This window comes from Struthio camelus, chromosome 1 (assembly GCF_040807025.1).
Source record: "Struthio camelus isolate bStrCam1 chromosome 1, bStrCam1.hap1, whole genome shotgun sequence".
NCBI lineage: Eukaryota > Metazoa > Chordata > Aves > Struthioniformes > Struthionidae > Struthio > Struthio camelus.
The window spans coordinates 75,954,313-75,968,883 of NC_090942.1; the positions used below are offsets into that span (position 1 = coordinate 75,954,313).

Consider the following 14,571-nt stretch of genomic DNA (forward strand, 5'->3'; position numbering starts at 1 on the left):
GGTGCAGGTGAAACGGGCTTTATTTTCTACTGAGTAACATATTTGTCCCCCGAAAGAATCATCAGAATTCTACAGAGAAACTAAAGATAAGGTGGACCTGGTGATCTCATTGTCCCTTTTCTGCTAATAACAATTCATTTCAGAACTGCTGAAAGGTAGGGGTCTATGTCTTTGGGACATGAGCACCCGAGTTCAGTTTCTATCCAGATAATTATGATGCACAGGACAGTGAGAATTCTTATTTCCTACATATTCATAACTTTGTCGTAATGCCATCAACGCTGTTTATTCTAATGCAATGCCTGGAACTCCTTGTTTCCAGTGTCTCGTTAACAGACAACCCCTCCGATGCTATCGTCATATCATTTCTTTTTTTCCTTTCTTTTCAGCTGAAGGATCCATCAAATTCATACCTCTCCTCAGAGGAATTCCTCAGGAATGTTTATGTTTTGGCAGTTCTTCTCTTCTTGGCCCTTATCCTACAGAGGACATTCCTGCAGGCCTCCTACTATGTGACTACAGAAACTGGCATCAACCTGCGAGGTGCTTTACTGGTGAGCAAAGATATTGTTCCCATGCTTTGCCAAGAAATACATTAATAATATCTCCAGCTTTGTTCTTTCATTTATCCTGTCCTTCATCTAAAGAGTCAATTAACGACAATATTTTGAGAGAAGATACGCGTTGTATTTTTACACAGAAAACTGAAAACAATAGTATCATTGACACAGCCAGACTAACGGCAGCAATTTCTTTTGCTGAAAACGAAAACCATCACACCAACATGTGGAAGTTTTACACTCACTCTGTTCATATAAGAATGCATCTTTACAGCTGATGTTAGATATATGAAGATAAACAATTTCATTTTGGTTCTGTGTTGGCTTTATGTATTTGCTTATGAGATTACTTTCGCTCACTGTGAACAGAGTCACTTGCAGAGTATCTTTGGCCTAGTTCTGTTTTCCTGGAACATTGTCTATGCATCTTGAGTGGTGATTTTGAATATTTATGCCCTTTTGCACAGAGCCCTGTTGGATGAGATGGGATGGGAGCAGTTCATCTCCACGATTGTATCTCTAGAAGGGACATCTGTTAACCCTGCGTGAAAGTCATGTTTATGAACTGGAGCCAGTAGCTATATCTCATGGTGTGAGCTGTAGCAGGAACATCCAGAGCCCAATATCCGCAGGCAGTAGTAGTACCTTGTGCAAAACAAGAGCTGAAATAGATGTTTTGCCAGGTGTAACTAACTGTACGAGTATCATATCAATGTGGAAGCTCCTTTTTTGTGTGTACTGTGTTTGGTGTAGCTGCTTTATTTCTAAATGATTTAGAAAGCATTTTCTGCTTTCTCTCAGTGTAGATATTACAGCCTTGGTGAGGAATGAGCACCTGATTATTTCCTTGTGCCTCTGTGATTCCCAGATGCCATAATTGGGATTCTTAGGACCATGTGCAGCTTATGTAATTCACCATAGCCTGCAGACATTTCTGTTTAGTTCTGCAGGATCTGTCTTGCTCACAGATAAAACAGGACAAAGAGCACAAATTATTTTAAAAACTTACTTGAAGTTGCACTGTGATATTTCATCATACCTGAGGCTCATAATGTTTGTCTTTTAGAATTTTAGCAGATATAAGCCCTGATTAATTTCCTACTGTTAAGCTCCTACAGATTTTGTGGAAGTAGATGGCCAGATAAAGGAGAGAAACTGAAGGGAGTACGTACCCACACTGATCAAAACTCCATAGCATGAGTTTAATTGTTTTATTGCTTTGTGACTTTAACTATTTAGCTACAAGAATATCTGTGCCAGACAGTGTCACAGAAAGACAGGCTCATCAGAACATTTATTAGAAAAAGATCTTTGCCTGGTCCCTTGATTCTGATGTTTTGTTGTCATTTTGTTCTGTTGTAGGTCTACATTACGCACCGATCCTTTTAAGAGGAATTGGAGGTGTTTAAAGTCTGTTATCTCTCTCGTTCTTTCTCTCATCCTCTCTCTTTCTTAGCTGAGAGACTGGGAGAAAGACTGTGTAGGTAATCACTAATACTGACGTTTGAAATGTCCTGCTGCTGCTGTTGCTTTATAATGATATCATTTTCATATGTTTCCTTTCATATGTTTCATATGTTTCCTCCCCCACAGGCAATGATATATAATAAGATCCTGAGGCTTTCTACATCAAACTTGTCCATGGGAGAGATGACGCTGGGACAAATCAATAACTTGGTTGCCATAGAAACCAATCAATTAATGTGGTTCTTGTTCCTGTGCCCAAATCTGTGGGCTATGCCTGTTCAGGTAGAGCATCAAAGTAAGGGCCTTATTTTAGAGACTCTCCCACCCCTTTGAAAACAGCGCACGTTTATGAGACTACTTCAAAATCCAGAGGGAAACCTCTAGCACTGGACTGCACAGTCAGGTCAAAAGCAATTGCCAGGAAGAGGACTAACAAGCAGAAATGTTGCCCGTCTTCTTCTCCAAAGGCTGGGAGGCTGTCCCACCGAGGGCCAGCTAGGAGAGAGGATTTTTCTGAGCAGGGTTTCCAGGTCACGGATATGGTCTGTGACTTTCAGAACGATGACCCGTCATCCTTTCCCTGCTCGTGCTTCTTCCAATACCGACATGAGTAACTGCCTTTATTTCTGCCACATGGCAGCAGCATAAGCCTCTGACCAGAACAGAGCGCAAAGTATTACTGCATTTGCAGTGTCCACTTGTAACTATGTGCTGTGGCAGGAAGGAAAAACAATTGGATCCAGTTCTGTGACTGACAGCAGCACTAACAGCGTGCTGCATGAAACGCTCAGAGGAGCTCTCATCTAAACAAGAAGTTTTGTTACTGTAAACTTCTGGTTCTTAACAAGGCTGGAAAAAACGCAGAGGAAGAACAGATCTGTAGGAAGGAGAGGTGAAAGTTGTTAGCCTGACGGAAATCTTCAGAAGCACCTAAAAGGCTTAATAACTTAAACCACACTGATTTTCCATGAGGCTTGGGCTCTTATAGCACTTTCCAAATTTTAGCTTGGGGTGGGATGGGCATGGCCATAATATGTAGGTGACACTGACATTAAACAAGCTAGAAAGGGGATGGAAGCCATTCTTTTGTTGGATCTGTTTTGCCTAAATTGCTGGAACTGCCTAGTATTAAAAGTCTGTTATGGTAATCAGCAATATTACTACTGCTAATGGAAACAAAGCTTGTTTTTATATGTGCATTTTAGGTTAGGGTAGGGGTTAGAAGGTCATAAAAATAACTTACGGAGGAAAAGAGAATAGAAGATCTGCATAGTAACAAAGGTTAGAAACAATACCATGATTTTCATTTTAAGTCACTGTTTCACATCCAGGTTTATCTGGAAGCATTGCTGAGAATACTTTGAATGCTTTCAAATGAATAGGTGGTCTGATATCTGTGGCTAATTATATGTAGCCTAAATTCACCACTCATTTGTCTCTTTAATAAACATTCACTGCAGCATGGTGTGTTACCCATACAGTAAAAATCCTGGTCTGAGGACACTTCTGTTGATTTTTCTGGTTCCTGTAGTTCATCTTGATGGAATCAGGAGGCAGGGGAAGCCTTGAGTGTAGCTTTCCCCGGAATGAATATGGCATCACCCATGAACTCGCCCCCGATGCAGAATTTATTGAGTGAGCAGGCCTTCCTTCTCCTCTTAAGCTGAGCAGGTCTTCCTTCTCCTCTTAAGCTGTATAAATTGAAGTGATTACTTTACACTTCCAGCAAGAAAATTTAAAGGAGAATGCTTACTTATTAGTTCCTTCTCAAGGTATTATGCAGCTGGTATCAGTGATGCAGGTGTCGCAGTAGTACGTCTTACTACCTGATCAGCTCAGCTGGCTGCTCTTTGTAAAAAAAAGGGAAGGAACTAGCCCATGGTAGCTATGGGCTACCACACAATCTAGAAAAGGTGACAGGACTATCCCATCTTGCCTTATGCAAAGATGATCTTCAAGGGATATCCCAAGAAACAGCAACTGTCAAGGCTGCCCCCTCCTCAGGCAAAACATCTTGTAGCCAATACTGAAGTTAACATTCATACAGTGTAATCAGATATGGTGTAATTGACCATAATCTGCTAAAAATTGTGGTTAATCTTATAAATTACTTAGTGTATCCATCACTGTATGGACTGCCATCAAGCGCAAAATCTCACTGTAGGATCAGGCCTTGAGTAAGAACTTCAGGGTTTACCCCATGTACAAATTTTTACCTGTAACCTTGCATAATTCTGCAAAAGAAATGGCATGTAGGTATATTAACTTATATTACAAGGGCCTGAAAAGCTAAATAATGTTTTCAAAATGTTGAACTCAGTTCACAGTCTCAGTTGTGAGACTATACACAGAGAAGACAAATTTAATAAGAGAGGGAGAGAGAAAATGAAAATACAAAGTAGGGAACTAGTTCTGTATGTCCTGTTATCACTGAAGACATCTCTGTACCACTATGTGGAGCTTTATATAAAAATACTTGTAGTAGAGCTCTGAAACCAGAATCACAGTAGTTGATCAGAGCCATTCCGAAATATACCTTTGTGAAAATGTACCTAAACTCTTTGTGGGACTGAGCTAGCGTCTTGCTACTTTCCTACATGGTATTGACACTCAAACTCAGGTTTATGTCACTCCCAGCATATCTGCATCATGTTTCAGTGCAAGTCTGAGATGTACCTCCATCTGCAGTTACAAGAAGACCCATGAAACAGAATGCAAATGTTTTTTTTGACTATTCTAAGACCTTTGTATACTTCCAGGGTGATGTAAGGAGCTTTAGGGTAAATAAGGCCAGTGATTCTGCAAAATGCCTTGGGATGGGCACCATCTCTTTTACTATCCATCTAGGCCTGTGAAAAGCTTGTCCAGAATTAGAACTACTAGGCATCAACACAAACTTTGCATTTAATGTTAAAAATAAAGGCCTCTAGCTTTATTTCCCACAGTTTCCAAACATGACATTCTGAAGGAAGGTCTCACTTAATTCCTACGAACTGTTAATCTGACTATTAGAAGAATAGATATTTTTTCTTGCTATCATTTTGGCACATTGAAATCTAATTTCTTCTCTATGTTGTTCTTTTTCTTCATAGATCATAATGGGTGTGATCCTACTCTATAATTTGCTTGGAATGAGTGCCTTGGTTGGTGCCGCTGTCATTGTACTGTTAGCTCCAATACAGTACTTCATAGCTACTAAATTGGCTGAGGCTCAGAAGAGCACTCTTGTAAGTAATTTATTTTAATGGCATTTGTGATCCAAAAATGAGAACAGGGAGGCAGGAGTTCTGCATTTTATTCTTGTTTTAGTGCCCATTCATTTTAGAAGTTTGGGCAAGGCATCACTTAATTTTGCCATCCCTCCCTTTCTGTTTTTCCGTGGCTCAGTAGAAGAACTTCAATGTTTGTCAGACAAGGAACTGAAAAAGTATATGGGCCTTGACTTGCCTTCTTTATAGAGAATAGCAGTTTCACCAAATAGCACAGCATCCTCTGAATTGGAGTCCAGGAATGGGTGTTATTCATGGTATTTTCAAATGCTGTGTTTCATGAGATGTTAGCAAGTAGTACAAGTGACTGATAAATTATAGAAACACAATATTAAGAATGTGAACAACCCCCTCTGAAGTGGCTAGAGACTTTTAACCTCTCACCCTACAGCCTTTGCACTATCTGATATCAACTACCGTTGCTAGATTAAGCAGTACTGTACACTCTCCAATGCTGATAGTTTATTTTGCGGTCTAATCTAGTTTACCGATTAGAAATGTTTTCTGATACTTTATCTAATTTTTAACTTCATTCTTATGATCCTTGAACTTCTTTAATCAACCTGTGATGTTTAGAGACTTCAAATATTTAAAGATCCCTCTTATCTTCATATTCAGGAGCACATTATACATGTATGGATCTAATCTTCAGCATACTTGAATCCTGTTGAGTTATGCCAGTTTATATCAATAGAGGATATCTTCTGTATTTTTTTGGAAGTAGTCTGAATTTTTCTTGTTGCTCTTTTCTGAATTCCTTCTGACTCATTAAAATCTTTTCAGTTACGATGTTACCAAAGAAAATGAGCGTTGTTTTGCTGGTGAGGGTCAGTTAGCGAAATACATCAATAAACATCTCACCTGTTTCACGACCATTCTATATGCAGCCCACAATGACTCTTGCCTCAGCGATCACTCACATGTAACCTTCTGTCTATTATTATGGGCACCACAGACCTATAATGCACCTTCCTGAGTTTCACACTACTTGAGTGATTCAGATATTTTGTTTGGTTTTATTCTCAGGAGATGATCTCTTAATTTTTCCCCTCATGAATGTAATCATTTTAATATCTCCAAAGAACACGAAAGTCTGTATTTTATTCTGTAGGATAACTTAAGGCATGTACAAGATCACAAACAGAAAAAATGCAATCTTTTATTGAAATTTGCAACAAAAAGGAGGGGGAAAAGCATTCTCTCTAAACCATTCTCAATTTCTTACCTTTGTTTTCCTCTTAAATACAGGACTATTCTACTGAGAGATTAAAGAAAACCAATGAGATATTAAAGGGCATTAAGTTATTAAAGCTCTATGCTTGGGAGCACATTTTTTGTACTAGTGTGGAAGAAACAAGAATGAAGGAACTCACTAGTCTCAAAACCTTTGCGCTTCATACATCTCTTTCCAGTAAGTAACTGTGGTTTTAGCTCTTGGAAATGGATCCTGCTCTTCATGTCAACATTCCTTCAACTAAAGCAAGGCACAGCTGTGCCTTTGCCATTTTTTTTTGTGGGATGTGAACAAAAAAAAAGGACCTGACATGTGTAACACAGAAACTTGAAAGGATATAGAATATTTCGTTAATGTCTCTTTTGTAGTAAGTCTTCCATCAGCTTCATTATTATGACATTACAGTTGCTGGTTGTTTTAAAGTAAAGGATATCTCAGGATAACATCAGCAGTTCTAATTACAGCAAAGATAAATGACTACCTAAAATAAATCGTATTTCTTGCACTGTAGAAGAACTGAGAGGGTACTATTTTAGTTGCGTTGCCTAATAATTGTGCACATGAAATCTTGTTATCCCAGTTCACTCAAATCTACAGATGATATAATTCCTTGGCTTATTTGTATGTTTAAGATCTCTCTTTCTCTGTGCTGGAAGGGAATTTCTTTCTGCAGAATAATTTTCCTTTGGGAATTTTAATTACTTGAACTGGAAATAATTTGTAATGCCGTGCAACTAATTGTAAGATGGTTTTTCTTGTTTCGTATAATCTGATACCTGTTTTATTTCTCTTCCACAGTTTTTATGAATGCAGCCATACCAATAGCAGCTGTTCTTGCAGTAAGAAATGATTTTTTTCACCTTTGCTTTTTAAAAAAAAGAGAGCAAGAAAGAGATAGAGAGGGTGAAAGACAGAAATGACACCATTGTTATTGTGGGATCTATTGCTCATAAAACCCTCAAATGAGTGTGCCTCTGCTGTCTGTAAGATAGCATTACACTGAAAGTGCCCGTTCCTAAAGCTGATATTCCACCAGCTGTGATTTGGATTGGTAAAAACAAAAGGAAATAAAAATTTTCATTGACAGCAAAAAACATATTTCATAGCAAATTGAAAGAAGACTCATTTTGAGAAGCTAGCATTTTGAAGAGTTTTCAGGTGGCTTTGTTTTTCCATTGTGCAGCAATGAAACTTATTCCTGTTAAAGCACAGCATAAGCCACCATTTCAGTTTTCAAATAAAGTTTAACCTGGACTTAGAAGAGAAATAAATTTTACTTGTCCTCTGGCCAGGTTCAAACATCAGCCTAATGCACTAGAGGAAATACAGCATGTTGGTCAGTAAGAAATCTTAATAGACACAATTCTGAGGGCATTGCTCAGCAAATGCTGGTGGGGTGTACCAGAACTGAATGAAATATGGCCATAGTTCTGTATCTGTGAAAAAAGATAACATTAAAGTGGTTTCTTGCTGATTTTCCTGGGTAGTCTGTTTCCTCCAAATCCTGAAATCAATTACAAAACATTACAAAACAAAACGCTTGAATTTTTCATTCTTAAATGTGTAAGTCACTGATTTAAAATCTTCTTCATTTTAACAGAAGATGTCTGTCTCTTCAATTTAGTGGAATTCCCCCAAAACTGAGATATATAGTTCTTGGCCTTGATTGAGAAAAATATATTGCTTTTTTTGTTTCCCCATCTTTTTCAAGACAATATTTATCCTGACATGCTCTTTTTCTGATGTGACAGACCTTCGTGACATATGCATATACCAATGTTAAGCCTCTGCAGCCTGCCCAAGCCTTTGCATCGCTGTCATTGTTCCACATCCTTGTCACACCATTGTTTCTCCTCTCCACTGTGGTTCGCTTTGCAGTCAAGGCTATCATAAGGTAAGCGGTGTAATTCTTTTTGTTCCTCCAACCCTTGAGCACCTGCATTCAGTAACACAACAGGGCAAGTGCTAGAGAAAGGGTTTTTTTCTCCCTGCTTGTTTAGAAGAAGAATTAGAAGTGGGACTCAGAATGGTCAAAAACCTGGGAGAAAACAGAGTAAACATTTATTTTTTGTGTGATATATAGACAGAGAAATATTCCATTCTTTTCATAATTTCACCAGCTTTGGAAGTCTGGATTCAGAGCCCAACTGTTCTTCCTCTTCTCATAGTGTGGCCACCCACGACTGCTCTCACTTATTCGATTTTGAGCTCTAGCCAACACAGGGAAGGCAGGAGAGGCTCTGGTGAAGCTCTCTAGCAAGACTGGCCCTGCTGATACAATGAAGAGCAACTGGCTTAACTTTACTTCCACAAAGGGTGCTTTGTGCTTTAAGTGAGGATTTAGTGTTGTCCTGTCCTCTCATTGTCTAGCAATAGCACGACTTCTCTTCAGTAAGAGTGGATGGAGGAACGCTGGGCACAGAGGGACTAGTAACTTGAGGAAAACTGAGCACTCCCTAAGGACTTTTCTTATAGAGAAAATTCTATTCTTCTGAAAGGCAGTAAAGAAGTGCAGGAGAGGAGGCATGGTAAAGCAGACATTTGGGAGTTAAGCTTGTGAAGGTTAGGGAGCTACATGGCAGGACAGGGAGGAAGTTGGCACAAAGTAGAAAAGATTCAAAAGTAAAAAAAATGAACTCATAAAATATCTTACTTCATCAAAAGTTTATATGTGCCAGGCATTCATTTATTTCTATTTATTTCTCCAAATAACCTGAAAAAACAACAAAACAACTTCCTTTGTGCTGGGCTATAGAGCATTCAATCTCAAGTGAGCTGACTGGCAGCAAGTTAAATTTCAGACTTTCAGCTGTTGCGTTAGCGGTCTGTTTGGAAAGCGTCACGGTCATGGGGCAGTTATGTAGACATGCACATTGCCAAGCTGTCCCAAGGGGCACAAACTGACACCTGGCTGGCAGTAACATACCAGTTGTGGAGCACTAGTAGGATGTCAAGACCAGACCAACCTTCCCACACTTAAACATAGTTCCTCCTTGCCAAGACTGAGGCACGTTGGCAAGATATTGCAGTGTTGCTGTCCCTGCCTCTCTTTGTTGGATAGCAGTAATAATAAACAGCAGTCAAGGGGACATTAGGCTCCACAGCTTTCTGCCACCATTTGCCAGCACCACATTCACTAACAATAAATAAACAAACAAACAAACAAAAAGGATTTATTTTCATTGAAGCAGCAGCATGGCCACATGAGAGATTTTCCCTAGGTTGAAAATGATTTCTGACTAGTTGAAAATCTCGAATCTCCTCTATAAATCATCCTAGTCTCTGCATCTCTGTGCTATGTTTAGCATAGCCCTCATATCAAAATGGCTTATGTGTTTTCCTTAGCACTGCTGGCCACCCCTCAGGACATTATTTAAAGACCATATTTGCCAAAACAAACTTCACCCTTTGGCAAACTTATTTCCTATCATCTTTCTCCCATGAACCTCATGTTCCCCAAGTGCAGAGGCATGAAGAACGTGTGCTTGGCCACTCAATGGCCTCTATCATCAGTCAAATACATATATCTGTATTGTGATTAAGAGCTTATACTTTGGTCAGAATCTCCCTTTCACCTTAAAGAGTAGTTTTGATGACATGAAACTTTCTGAAAGTACCAGTCGTGATGCAAATGCGAAGTAGTGACTGATCCTGGTCTTCTTAGGCAGATGATTGGAAAGAGGTCTGTTATCTGTTACAAAAAGATAATATCTTGCCTGGTGCACGTACACTTTCTCTGACAGAGGAAATTCTTCATAGCCATGCTTTTGTCTTCAATTTGTTGATTTTCCTCTGATTTTCTTGCACTGTCTGTCTCTGGGGTGAAGTGAGGACTGAATCAAAATACCAGTGACTGGTTCTGTGAATTTTTGGAGAAAAAGATAAAGCATTTCATAACATCCAGCTGCTGGGCGCCTGGCTTCTGGACTTTGTTCTGCAGGCTTGAGTTAAGGCCACATCCTCCCCATGTAATGAGTTAGGCTTTGCTGGGCTTACAAAAATGGTACAATGAGCGAGTATGTACCTTCAGCTTGTTATCAATGCTGAAGAAAGGTATTGTGTATTTTCTATATCACCTTTTTCCAAGATGTTACTTCCTAATTCTGGGCTCCAAGAGGACACCTGCGTAAGACCGGAATTCTTCTATGGGAGTTAGTCCTCTAGGTTTTCCTTTCAAAAGCAGAGATAGGAGCAGGTATACTGACAAGAGGAAATAGCGACAGTAGCAGTGCTTTCTTGCTAGCCCATATGTCCATGGCTTGAACAGGTTTTGATGTTTTCATGCAAAATGCACAAACAGGCCTTGAAACAGGGCTTCTTTCTGACTCACAGATTAATGCTCAAATCACTAACGTAAAGTCACATGCCCTCCTACTTTCTCAGTCTCTGGAGCAGTGCATTTTAATTTTAGTTTTTACTAAGAGGCAGAGATTCACTATGACAGGTGGGTGCTTTTGCCTACCTCACGTCCCCACAATAACAAAAATCCAAGGATCTATGGCACTCTGAAAGGGAGAGGTGCACAGCGAGGATCTCACAGAAATCTTTCTGCGGTGGAGAATGAATTGAACCTGTGTGCCATAATTCACCAGGAAGCAGTTTTACAAAGCAGGCAAAGAACTTTTGCAGCATTTCTTCAAAGCTGGCCATGGCCATGCTGCTCTGTGGGGTGTTCAGACCTGTCTGTATGTGGTGTGTCAGGGAGCATCAAGGCCAGGGGCTCCTGGAGCTGCTGCTGGGAGGCTCCTGGGGGGCAGGGCCAGGCCTGGCCACCAGGGCCCGACCTACTGCCCTGAGGGAGTGGGGCATTGGGGCAGCCCCAGACCTTGGGCGCTGCTGTGGGGTCAGTGGGGACTGTGGCTGGGCAGAGGTAGGGCTGTGATGGGGCTGGAGCTGCGGCATCACAGAGCAGGGAATGACGGCCCCAGGCTGGGCTGAGATGGGGCTGGGGCAGGGGGTGAAGGGGAGGCCTGGGAGTGGGCTGGGACAGCGAGGGCTGGGGGTGCCCGTGGGGCCCTACCACAGCATATATGAAAGCTATTGCATTGAAATTTTCAGAGGATGTAAGTAGATGAAAGACCCATTTATGCATCCTGACTGTGTGCAGCTATGAGAGGCACAGAGCAGACAAGGCTGCCAAGATGGAAACCACCCCACCGAGCTCTAGTGGCAGTCACACGACTTTAGCTCTCCTCCTCATTTCCAGCTCCTAGTATTCTGTTTATTTTCTTTTGTCTATCCTTCTTCCGCACAAATGATTGTTCACTTGCTGTCAGGGTGACAGGCAATCCAATAGGAGTGGAAAGCGGCTCATTAACGTCTCTTGGAGAGCTTCCAACATATCCCGCTGGCTGGACTGCAGAGCACTGGAAATGTACCCACAGAAATCTGGGTTTATTTAACTCACTGTCCTATTTTTTTCAAAGTGTACAGAAGCTGAATGAGTTTCTCCTCAGCGATGAGATTGGAGATGACAGCTGGAGAGGTGGGGACAGCTCTGTAGCTTACGAATCCTGTAAGAAGCACACAGGACTTGTAAGTTCTGTTTTATGACGCTGAATTTCCAAGCAGAGAGGCCATACAGCCCAATAGAAGGCCAAAGGCCTGATAGATGTGGGTCAGGAGTTTGGGGTTTAGCCTGGCTCTAAGCTGTAAATGATCTTAGACAAGCCAATTCCTCTGTCAGGTTTGCCTCCTCTATGTTGGAACCTGTGTGTTTCTATGGCATGAAGGGTCTCCAGATACATTGAGGCACCACATTGAGGTCAGTAGTAGTAAAAAAACCAGAACACACCAACACGTTTATGTAGGTTTCAAATTCAGCTTTCTCAGTTTTTATACATGTCCCAGGTGCATTTCCTGTAGTTACAGGGATTGTAAAGTATATTGCCAGTATATTGTTAGAGGTTGTATAGCATATTGCTGACATGGTGTGTTGGGCGTTTTTAGGTAGGACCCATCCCTGCTCTGGGAAATTCAGAATTAGAGGTGGAAAAAACAACACCAGAGTTTGCCAAAGAGAAATTCATTCCAAAATGCTGTTTTTAGAGTGCTAAACATTTCATGAATTTGAGTGAAATTTGAGGAATATTTCTGGGAAAACAAAAACAAAAACAAAACAAGGAGATGATGTTGGAAAATACATTTTCCATTTTGAGGTTTCTGTAAAACAAAATGTGTCAGCTGTTTCAAATTGATGATTTCATTTGAAATGTGACTGAAACTTGAAGATAACAACAGAAAGGATTAGTATAAAATGAATTTTATTTTGAGCTGAATTAAATAACTTAGCCAACCTGAAACAACATTTTCCTTGTTTTTCTGGTTTAGCAATTACAATAAAGGAGAAAAAAATAAATTTTCAGTGTTTTTTTTTTATTTCTCTTGTCCATTTTTCACCCAGCCCTACAGACAGACAAAGTCTAGATGAGGAGGAGAGGGAAAAATAAAAGTAATGTCTATAAAGGTTAAATCATTCACTATAGACAGCTCAGCTCTAACGAATCACTAAGATTACACCTATTCAGCTCAATACAGTGCCACTTGTAAATACCCCAGGGAGCCTTGAATGAGCTAGCTCCATAATCACTGTCGTGCATTAGTTAGGTACTCTGGCCAAGCTAATCTGGTCTGCTTCCCCCTCCCACAGCTGGTCTGCTTCCAAGAACCAAACTGGTAACTCTGCATGCCATTGCACTTTCTGTGACACAGCTTTGTTTGGAGCTACCTCAGGTAGGGCAGAGTTATCTAGTGGTTTGAGGAGGAAGACACAGCTGAAATTTGTGATAATTATGCATGGGAAACAAACATTATGAAGATATTTCCTGTGCTTCAGTTAAGGGTGTTTAAAGCATTGCCAAATGTGCTTCACGGTAGTGTATCTTTATTATAACACATATTGAGAAGCACTAGTTTCTTTTTGTGACCTAGACTTGTGGAAGGAAAGGGAATAGATTGTCTTTTTTAGAAGGCACCAAATATTTCTTGAAAATTCCAACTTTTCTCTGTTCTGCACTTTATCATGTAGCACACCAAGGCCATCAACAGGAGGCAACCTTTGAGGTATCAGCTTGAAAGCTACGAACAGCCGTCAAGGAGGCAAACACGTCCTGTGGAGATAGATGATATCGCAATTAAGGTGATTTGAAAACATTAGCTCATTTTTTTTGCAAGGAACAGGTCCTCCTACTCAGTACTACAATAGTACCAGATAGTGCCCAATTGCTGCTTTTCTTCCAAAGGCAAATTGTCCATTGCAAAAGCAAGCACAAAGCCCTTGAATAAATTAGCGCTTTTGCTAAAAGTAAAGTGAGAAGAATTTACTTCAGATCAGCTCTTTATAGTGATCCCCTGGCTTCTGAGGAAACAAGCCATCATGAATCTGAAGAAAAAAAAACTAAATAATCTGATATGAAGAAAGTAATTTAGATTTTTTTAGGCTTTCCATCCATGAACTCCTCTTACACTCCCAGTCCCAGGATCAAAACTGTTGTATCATTTTTGTCATTTATTACTGATTAAGAGCATATCTGACTGAATGTGCTGGAGCTTTTCCTGTATTTTCTGACAAAATTCATAGGAATTAGGTGTGCTGGTTTCAAATGATTATTTGGACCAAATTTTGTCCTAATACGTCCCTGTTCTCTATGCGAAGAATGGGTCATGGCCGTGTTAATTTCAAAGAAATTATGCACAAACAAGCCCAGGGTCCACTGGGGAACACTTTAGAGGAACCATGTGAGTATATGATTTGTACTTTGGGAATCAATTCACAATAAGCTGTGTATCACAATATGCAGAGTGACTCCTCCTTTCATGAGCTACGGTATTTAGATTGTCACCAAACACCAAGATCTCGTGATCACTATTTCTAGTGTTTATAATTTCACTTGACAGAATTAAAGTGTTTGGTATATGAGTTAACTCAAGACCAGCCCTTTAATGCATTTCGTGCAGTATATATATATGCGTGTATATAACTTTTCCTTTTCACAAACTTTGCTGAATTTGACAGTCTTTGCTAACCTGACTTATATTTTCC

General features: G+C 40.1%; 1 protein-coding gene across 7 annotated transcripts in view; it reads left to right on the plus strand.

Moving 5' to 3' along the window:
- Positions 1 to 14,571, plus strand: part of ABCC9 (ATP binding cassette subfamily C member 9) — an 84,800-nt gene that overhangs the window by 25,851 nt on the left and 44,378 nt on the right. For all 7 annotated transcript variants that reach the window (XM_068949624.1, XM_068949633.1, XM_068949614.1 and 4 more), the window contains 8 exons: positions 390 to 554; positions 2,154 to 2,309; positions 5,120 to 5,254; positions 6,545 to 6,707; positions 7,329 to 7,369; positions 8,282 to 8,424; positions 11,957 to 12,065; positions 13,558 to 13,668. In XM_068949624.1, coding sequence (XP_068805725.1) covers positions 390 to 554; positions 2,154 to 2,309; positions 5,120 to 5,254; positions 6,545 to 6,707; positions 7,329 to 7,369; positions 8,282 to 8,424; positions 11,957 to 12,065; positions 13,558 to 13,668 — 1,023 coding nt within the window. The remainder of the gene's footprint in view (positions 1 to 389; positions 555 to 2,153; positions 2,310 to 5,119; positions 5,255 to 6,544; positions 6,708 to 7,328; positions 7,370 to 8,281; positions 8,425 to 11,956; positions 12,066 to 13,557; positions 13,669 to 14,571) is intronic.